Consider the following 8,578-nt stretch of genomic DNA (forward strand, 5'->3'; position numbering starts at 1 on the left):
TTATGGTGGTGGAGGGAAGAGGTATAGTTTCAACTGATACTAAATTATTGCAAAAAAAGAAACATCTTAAGTAGAAATGGATTACTGTACCTCTGCAACTTTCAGAAACTGTGTCAATTTGGTTGTTCCTCCAAGGAACTTGATGTAAATATCCAAACTTTCCCTGCATTGGTTCTTCCTCATGTAAAAATATTTGTCTAAAAATAGAAAAAAATTACCATAAAGGAGCCAATATCTTAGCAATTTTCAAGTTTTACTCCATTCTGATTATTCCATTTTAAGCTAATTCTGGATATGAATTTAACCTGTTCAAAACAATTATAATTTTAATCAAGTTATTTTCTGTTTTAATAACAAAGAAATAGCACTGCTCAATCCCCATAATCAACAAATTTTTATGGAGTAACTACTGTATACCAAATACTGGTGCTGCGTATATGGAATTTAATAGCATGCACAGATAGTTTAGATTTTAATTTCAGCGACTTCTAGTCTATAGTCTTTTTGATTAATACAAAGCTCTCTTATAACCCTACAAATGTATAATACTATGTATTTCTTCAGTGTAAGAAAAGTTATCAAATTCTCGTCAATTAAGTTTAGAGAATAATTGCAGCTAAATGAATCATTCATTAGGGCTAAATGATGACAGCAATTTCCTGAAAAGTCTAAAAATATATGCTTGTATATCATCAATAACAATTACTTATGTTATAGGCTTTACCTTCTTAGGAAAGTCAAAACTGTGTTATTTGACCTTGATGGAAATGGGCCTTATTAACATATAATGAATAAACATGACAACCTAGGTTGATTCCCCGACAAATTTCCCAGAAATATCAGTTAGCACTTACATAAAAGTGGAAAAGTTTTGTGGCTAACTAGCCAAATAATGTTTAACCAATGAAGCAATATGATATCTGTATTTAAAAGTATACATGACCCTGCAAAGATTTTCTATTTTGTATCTAAAGCAAATGTGAGTCTAAATGTAGAGATAAGGGATTTTTACAAATAAATTATTTTACCATTTTACGCTTTAAAAAGTAATCATTTAAAAAGTTTATTCTTTATCCTACCTAGCAGATTAAGGATCCCTTCATTATAAGCTGCAAAGAGACGAAGGGAATCTTTAAAGAGGAGCATAAAAGCAGCATGTATTATACCATTAGTGAGTTCATCAGGATTTGCCTGAAAATTAAATAAAAAGAGTAACCAATTAACACCACAGCTAGAAAATTATTTCTCCCACCTAGAGTTACAGGATGCTATTTACTATATTTTTAAACAAAATTTATAAAGCTCTTACGTTAAAACTAAGAAGAGCATTAACTGGGTTTGAATAACTGGAAGTGTGTTTAGCAGTTCTTCAGTATTCATAGTTCTCATCACACCACCTGTCCTATAAAAGATGAAAGAAAATCATGAACCTCAATAACTAAGAGTTTTAGAAGCACTGTGACATCAGCATCTTGAAATAGGGCTGTTTTTGACAAACTACAAAGCAGACCACATGTAAGTCCAGTACTTCTTGCTTACAAACTAATGATATTTACTGACCCTCTCTTGGTTTTTGTGATGCAGATGAGATCATTCTATACCCAAGTGACTTTTCATTCAAGTACCTGCTGTATCGTCTGATGAAGATTGACATAGCATAGCCTAAAAATGAGATATTTTTATTATTTCCAATTCAACCAACAGTAGCTTTTTATAATATGTCAATAAATGCAAAGACTTATTCCACATTCACCTGTATACCTCAATAATATCTTTGAAGCACAAAAGCTAGAATGGTCTTTATTAATCACCTATTCCAACATTCTTCAAGCTTTCTGTTAAAGATTAATTTTTATTTCCTTAGAGCCTAGATATCATCCCTTAATGGGGTATTGATGGTGATATTCCTGAACAGATGAAATAATTGAATTGTATCAGCTCCTTTGACATTTTCACAGAAACTATTATAAATTGTTAGCATTTTCCTTACTCTCCTCATCCCACAGCCACTATCCCATCTCCTCTCTCCCTCCACTCAGCAAATGACCTGCCGCCTACTTCATAGAGAAAAAGGAGAAGGCGGCCATGGTAGAAACTCAACTAATCTCTACTCAACCTCCAAATGTATGCTGATTCCCCTTCAATTTATTCATTCATTAAACAATCATTGAGTGCCTACTATAAGCCAGGCGATGTACTAAGTGCGGGAAGTTCAGCAGTGAAAAACAACAGACAAACATTCCTGCCCTCATAGGGCTTACATTTCAATGGGAAATGACAGACAACTATGTAAAAAAAAAAAAAAAAAAAGGAACACAGAGACAGTCAGTGAGAAGGGGAAGTAATAAACCCAGTCAGAGAACTGGTGTAAAGGTGCTGCAATTTTTGGTAGGCTAGACAAGGCTTCGCTGAGTAAAGACCTGTAGGTCTCATTAACTTTTCTGTCTCTAGCACATGACATATTCTGTTATTCTTAGTAAGCTCCAAAATATATGTTGTATCAATGAATTTGGGGATTATTTACATTCTTAAAATGTGTAGCACATCGCAGCCTTCATAATTTAGAACCTTTTTTTAACCAGGCATGATTTTTAGAACTTTTCCCTCCTTGGCATACGGAAATATTTCCATCAAAGAATCATCTTACCTTCTATGACACTTTTATCCAGGAAATTGTGTAAAGTGAACAAAGAGCTCTGACATGAAACATGTTTAATGAAACGCTGTCAAACAAATGTGCCAAATTCTAAAATTAGTTTCTGTACACACAAAAAGTTCGTTAATGATTGTCATCATGAATGTATACTTAATTCTATCACACACCTTGTATCTATTTCAGGAGCATTGATTAAGTTGCACACAATCATAATCCTGTGCTGGCCAACATAAGGATTTGCAGTGCTGCCAACTCTCCTCTGTTTATATACTCCCCAAATAAACAAGGAGTTAAACATTAAAACTCATGTGAATACACACTGTTTCCCTCTAAGACTTTCTATCTAGCCATGCCCCACTCTTGATTTTGAGTAATTTTAAGTTACAGAAGTATGCAAATAATAATATGATACATCTGTGGACCCCACTACCTAGAAATGATAACTGCTAACTTTCTGACATACCTGCTTCAAGTGTATTTTTAAAATAAGAGAAAATAAATGGTTACAGATAAAGCCCCATCCCCAAGATCTATTTCCTGCTTCTACCTAGAAGTAACTGGTATCATAATTTTAATGTGTTATCTTTACAGTCTATTTTCCTTATAGTTTCACATGTATTTGTTCCATGGACAAGTACTGTGTGTATTTTTAAAATTTTTTACATAAGTAGTTTTGCACTCTAAGTGTCATTCTACAGTTTGCTTCCTCTATTAGCATTGTTTTTGAGATCTAGCCTTGTTGGTATACAATCCCATGTAATGTAATACAGCATTTCGTTGTATAACTACACTAAATTTTATCTGTTCTCTACTTATGGAAATTTAGGTGATTTCTAGTTTTTCATTATTATAAACATGATGTGAGAAGTGGATTTGCTGAGTCACCGGGATGGGCATTTTCAACTTTTTAAGTGTGTCTCAATGTTCTCCTCTCCACAGTGATAAACTGCAGCAGCTACATGTATCCACAGAGTATGTGAATTCCCATTACCTCAATGTCCTCCCAACTATTCATACTGTCAGAAATTTTAATTTTTGCTAATATGAGCATGTCCGCAGATGGTTATTAGACATTCTGGTTTCCTTTTGTATAAATCCTCTGTTCATTTCTTTTGCTCATTAGTCTATTGTAGTGCCTTTTTCTTACTAATTATGTATTCTGAATATTAACCTTTGGTCTATAGTATATATGTTGCAAATATCTTCTTTTAACTATGGTGCCTTCGCTACCCAAATGTCATAAGCATATTCTCCTACATTTTCTTCAATTTTATCTATTTTTTGAATTTGGATATTTCATCCACGTGGAATTTATTTTTGTATATGGAGTAATATAAGCATCTCATTCTATTTTTTCCATAGGGATGCTGTTTGTGCCAATAGGCTTTATTTTAAATTCTTCCCTCATACTTTTCCCCACATTTTTTAGTGCCACCAAGTTCCCATAGAAGTACAGTTCTATAACCAAGCTCTCTATTATGTTCCATTTATACATATGTTCTATTTTTTACCAATACTATACTGTGTAATTACTGTTGCTTTATAATGAGTTTCAAAATCCAGCCAATTTCTTTTTTTTATTTCTTTTTTATTTTTTTATTTTTATTATACTTTAAGTTCTAGGGTACATGTGCACAACGTGCAGGTTTGTTACATATGTATACTTATGCCATGTTGGTGTGCTGCGCCCATCAACTCGTCAGCACCCATCAACTCGTCATGAGTGTTCTTGTTTGTTCACTCATCTGTTCTGCCATACTGTTTTCCATAATGGTTGAACTAGTTTACAATCCCACCAACAGTGTAAAAGTGTTCCTATTTCTCCACATCCTCTCCAACACCTGTTGTTCCTGACTTCTTAATGATTGCCATTCTAACTGGTGTGAGATGGTATCTCATTGTGGTTTTGATTTGCATTTCTCTGATGGCGAGTGATGATGAGCATTTTTTCATGTGTCTGTTGGCTGTATGAATGTCTTCTTTTGAGAAATGTCTGTTCATATCCTTTGCCCACTTTTGATGGGGTTGTTTGTTTTTTTCTTGTATATTTGTTTGAGTTCTTTGTAGATTCTGGATATTAGCCCTTTGTCAGATGAGTAGGTTGCAAAAATTTTCTCCCATTCTGTAGGTTGCCTGTTCACTCTGATGGTAGTTCCTTTTGCTGTGCAGAAGCTCTTTAGTTTAATTAGATCCCATTTGTCAATTTTGGCTTTTGCTGCCGTTGCTTTTAGTGTTTTAGACATGAAGTCCTTGCCCATGCCTATGTCCTGAATGGTACTACCTAGATTTTCTTCTAGGGTTTTTATGGTATTAGGTCTAACATTTAAGACTCTAATCCATCTTGAATGAATCTTCGTATAAGGGGTAAGGAAAGGATCCAGTTTCAGCTTTCTACTTATGGCTAGCCAATTTTCCCAGCACCATTTATTAAATAGGGAATCCTTTCCCCATTGCTTGTTTCTCTCAGGTTTGTCAAAGATCAGATGGCAATCCAGCCAATTTCTAAACCCTAATCTTTTAATACAAAACTTACTGAGGAAAAATGTTTGTGAATTTAAAATAGAAAATAATAAGTAATTTAATGCTATGGAGCATTCCAGTTGTTCTGTAAAATATAGAGAGATGGGTAGGTGATGAGGTAATATGCTTAGGTGTACAGTCTCTCTTGGCAAAGTAAAGCAGTAATGAGGTAACGCATTTCTAAGGGGCTTTTGGGGTCTAAATCCTCTAAAGAATTAAATTGTTATCCAGTGGCTATTTTTATCAGTGATTAAAATGATACACCTCAAAAATACTGATCACAAAGATATATCATTAATAAAAACAGATAAAAATATTTTAAACACATACTGCTATTCGCTTCCCTCACTTGCCACTAATTAAAGTAAAAGGTAGTAAGCCCTTGACAAACCAAGAACATTTTGCAATTGCATGCTTACAGTCCTTTGTACTAAGGAAGGAAATGACTACCATTGGAATATACATCATGCTCACCTCATTTCCGTGCACCATGAGGTGATGTATAGTAACCAGGGCTTTGAACACCACCACCCAGCTACTGCTCCTAGTTTTTTCAGAAAGAACATTAGCCAGATGTTCAACACTCATGTTAGTTTCATTGATGAACTGTATTAGATCTAAATTAGAGACAATGACAAGCATTAGAATACAGACTGAGAAATAATTTTCAAAACCAAAATTGGTAATTTTAACTTAAGTACAGATGCAATCAAATGTCGGAGAAATGACATAGGGAACCCTCAAAAACATTTTCTTCGTTACATGTATTACAATTTGCACTGTTATATGTTACATGATATTTAATGCTTTTAATTATCTTGCATACTTGATGAGGTGGGAATGAATCCATTTTGGTCCTCAAGGCCCAGCAAAGCAGATGGCACATAACAGGTTCTGGTCAATACTTATTAAATGAATGAACAGTACTGAAGAAGGTGACATACCCAAGATCATACAGATAGTTAAATGGCAGGGCTGGGATTTGAAATTAGATTTGTTTGACCCTAGAGACCAAGCTATTAACCACTGTCACTGCTTCTCTCAAGAAAACTGTCATTCCATGAAGGTTCAGTTAGGAACTTTCTTTGTACTGTCACCCCATCTCTGACCCTTTTATCTGCATCCTGTATCCTTTTATTTATTGCTTCTATTTCTTGAGTTCAGTACCTCATAGCTTTGTACCTAGTTTATTGTGACAGCTTTTAAATTTCTGGTCTCATGCCTATAACCATTCATGAATTCATTTCATACAGCCCCTCAAAAGTTAAGTTTCATAATTTGATTTTCACATTCAAGAACATGCAATGATTCCCTCCTTTTTACCAGTTCAAAATCCTCTTTGCTTTCAAAACTGTCTACAAGCTATCATTATGCAACAACTTCATCCATGGCACTTATTAATTAATGAGCATTTCTTTAGGTTTTCAGAAGCCAATTCTGGCATATATTACATAAGTATCCAGGACTGTGTAATATACACAGAGACTCCTAGTATGTGACCTGCTGAGAATAATGCTTAGCAAACATATATATATGAAATTAATCTCTGTTTAACTTAGTAACTTGCTGTAACACATGCACATTATCATGACGATAAGAAGATAAAAATTCAGAAGGCAAATACAGATTAAGTCAATGAATAGTTTAAGCAAAATACCAAAATAAAGGGGTGACCAAAAGAATGAGTTAGCGATGAAGGTTTCAATAGCAGTAAAATTTAATTATATTACCAATAGCACACATTGTTTATGAAGTCACTGCTCACTATAAGGTCAAACAACAGGGAGTGGGGCTAGACTGGATAGACTGGGAGTCTATCCTTTGAGCAACGGGTCACTCTAGGAATCAAAAATCTTCCTCCTAGAAACATACACAGGGCACAAAAATTGTGCCATGGACACTCTAAAGCCTATTCATGGATGTTAGGTTAGGAATACCTAAGGGAGAATGTATTCAATAGACTTTCCTTCAGAAGACTCGCTGAATGTTATAATTTATAAGAGCATTGGGGTGAACTTGGGAAAAGAAACCTTTCTAAGAAGCCTGGGTTATTATTCCACCCTGTTTGTCTCCTATCTTAGTTGAATAATTTCTAAATATTTTGGAATTTGGAGTTAAAAACACCAGAGGTCGCTTTGGGAGGCCGAGGCAGGAGGATCACCTGAGGTCAGGAGTTCAAGACCAGCCTGACCAACATGGAGAAACTCCCTCTCTACTGAAAATACCAAATTAGCTGGGCGTGGTGGCGGGCTCCTGTAGTCCCAGCTAATTGGGAGGCTGAGGCAGGAGAATCGCTTGAATCCGGGAGGCAGAGGTTACAGTGAGCAGAAATCGCCACTGCACTCCAGCCTGGGCAACACAGCGAGACTCTGTCTCAAATAGGAAAAAAAAAGAAAACCACCAGAGGTTCCCTTCTGTGCTCAATCAAAGATTACTAGAAATGACAGTTCAAACTCCCCCTCCTGCAGGGACGTGGAAAAGGGGAGGGCACTGAGGCGAGTAGGAGGGGAGTGGGGGAAGGGGAGGGGAACAAGGTGCCGCCATTAGGAGGTTCTTCCCCACTCAGACTGCACTAGCGGCGTGGGCTGCCCATACTCGGCCTCCTACTCACCAGCCAGTTGTTTCGGCTCAGGCTCCGTGGGCTCATTGGTGGTCGCCCTGAGGGCAGCCTTGGATGCAGATAACCCCATGGGCGAGTCGCAGACCGCCAGTCACAAGGGTGATGGCGAGAGAGTCCAGCCCCACCTCTTCCAGACCACAGAGGACCGCATCCCTGAGCAGAGTACCGGCACCCCTGGTGTTGGACGAGGAGCCCCAGGTGACGGAAGAAATGCCTGACCCTGCAGGGAGCCCTCACCAGGGGAGCTTACTTCATGCAGCCTGACGCAGACATCCAGCATTATGAGGTGGGATTTGAACTTGCGAGGAGCTCGCGCTCTGCAAGAATGCTGGGAAAGAAGGCTGCCCGGCCCAAGAAGGCATGTACCACGAACTTACTTGGTTTCTGAGGGCAAGTCCAGGTTTGGGGCAGGGCATCTCTAGAGGAGCTAGGGCACTTTGCATACTACAAGACACAGTAACAAAATAAACAACAACCATTAATGAATATTATGAGGAAGGGGGACATGTTGGGGACTCCACATGAAAGGTCGCGAGATCGTCAGGTCTTGGAAAGTTAGGTGATCCTGTGACAATACCTTGGAAATTCTTGATATGGCATTGTTAGGGACGCTTCAGTCACACATTGTCAGGGCTGTAGCCTGCATGAGGTCATGTCTTCCTACTCTTCAGGCAGCATCAAATCCACAAGTCCATAGAGTTGTTCATAGTATTTCTTTATTATCCTTTTAATATCTGTAGACTCTTCAGTGATGTTACTTCTCTCACTCTTCATTTTGGTAA

The 8,578-nt window shown here is 37.1% G+C and overlaps 1 protein-coding gene and 1 long non-coding RNA gene across 2 annotated transcripts; both read right to left on the minus strand.

The window, feature by feature from the left end:
- Positions 1 to 1,064: 1,064 nt before the first annotated feature.
- LOC117078491 lies at positions 1,065 to 1,656 on the minus strand. Its single transcript, XR_004434998.1, has 3 exons — positions 1,561 to 1,656; positions 1,310 to 1,402; positions 1,065 to 1,191 (listed from the first exon to the last, which is right to left on the minus strand). It is a non-coding gene; the product is annotated as an uncharacterized LOC117078491 (long non-coding RNA).
- A 974-nt stretch (positions 1,657 to 2,630) lies between these two features.
- LOC117078468 (phosphatidylinositol-binding clathrin assembly protein-like) lies at positions 2,631 to 8,292 on the minus strand. The gene is made up of 3 exons (XM_033202011.1): positions 7,788 to 8,292; positions 5,651 to 5,793; positions 2,631 to 2,723 (listed from the first exon to the last, which is right to left on the minus strand). Exons 1-3 carry the CDS (start codon positions 7,864 to 7,866, stop codon positions 2,631 to 2,633), a joined length of 315 nt encoding a protein of 104 aa, XP_033057902.1. The 5' UTR covers positions 7,867 to 8,292.
- Between the last annotated feature and the right edge of the window lie 286 nt (positions 8,293 to 8,578).

This window comes from Trachypithecus francoisi, unplaced genomic scaffold (assembly GCF_009764315.1).
Source record: "Trachypithecus francoisi isolate TF-2019V2 unplaced genomic scaffold, Tfra_2.0 Lachesis_group6, whole genome shotgun sequence".
NCBI classification, from domain to species: domain Eukaryota; kingdom Metazoa; phylum Chordata; class Mammalia; order Primates; family Cercopithecidae; genus Trachypithecus; species Trachypithecus francoisi.

Bases quoted from the DNA above. Each gene is read 5' to 3' on its own strand.
- LOC117078468 (XM_033202011.1), bottom strand. From the start codon at position 7,866: ATGGGGTTATCTGCATCCAAGGCTGCCCTCAGGGCGACCACCAATGAG. The intron at 5,794-7,787 runs GTGAGTAGGAGG...TCTCTAATTTAG, and splicing joins TGAGCCGAAACAACTGGCTG to ATCTAATACAGTTCATCAAT. The intron at 2,724-5,650 runs GTGAGCATGATG...TTTGTTTGACAG, and splicing joins TCATGGTGCACGGAAATGAG to CGTTTCATTAAACATGTTTC.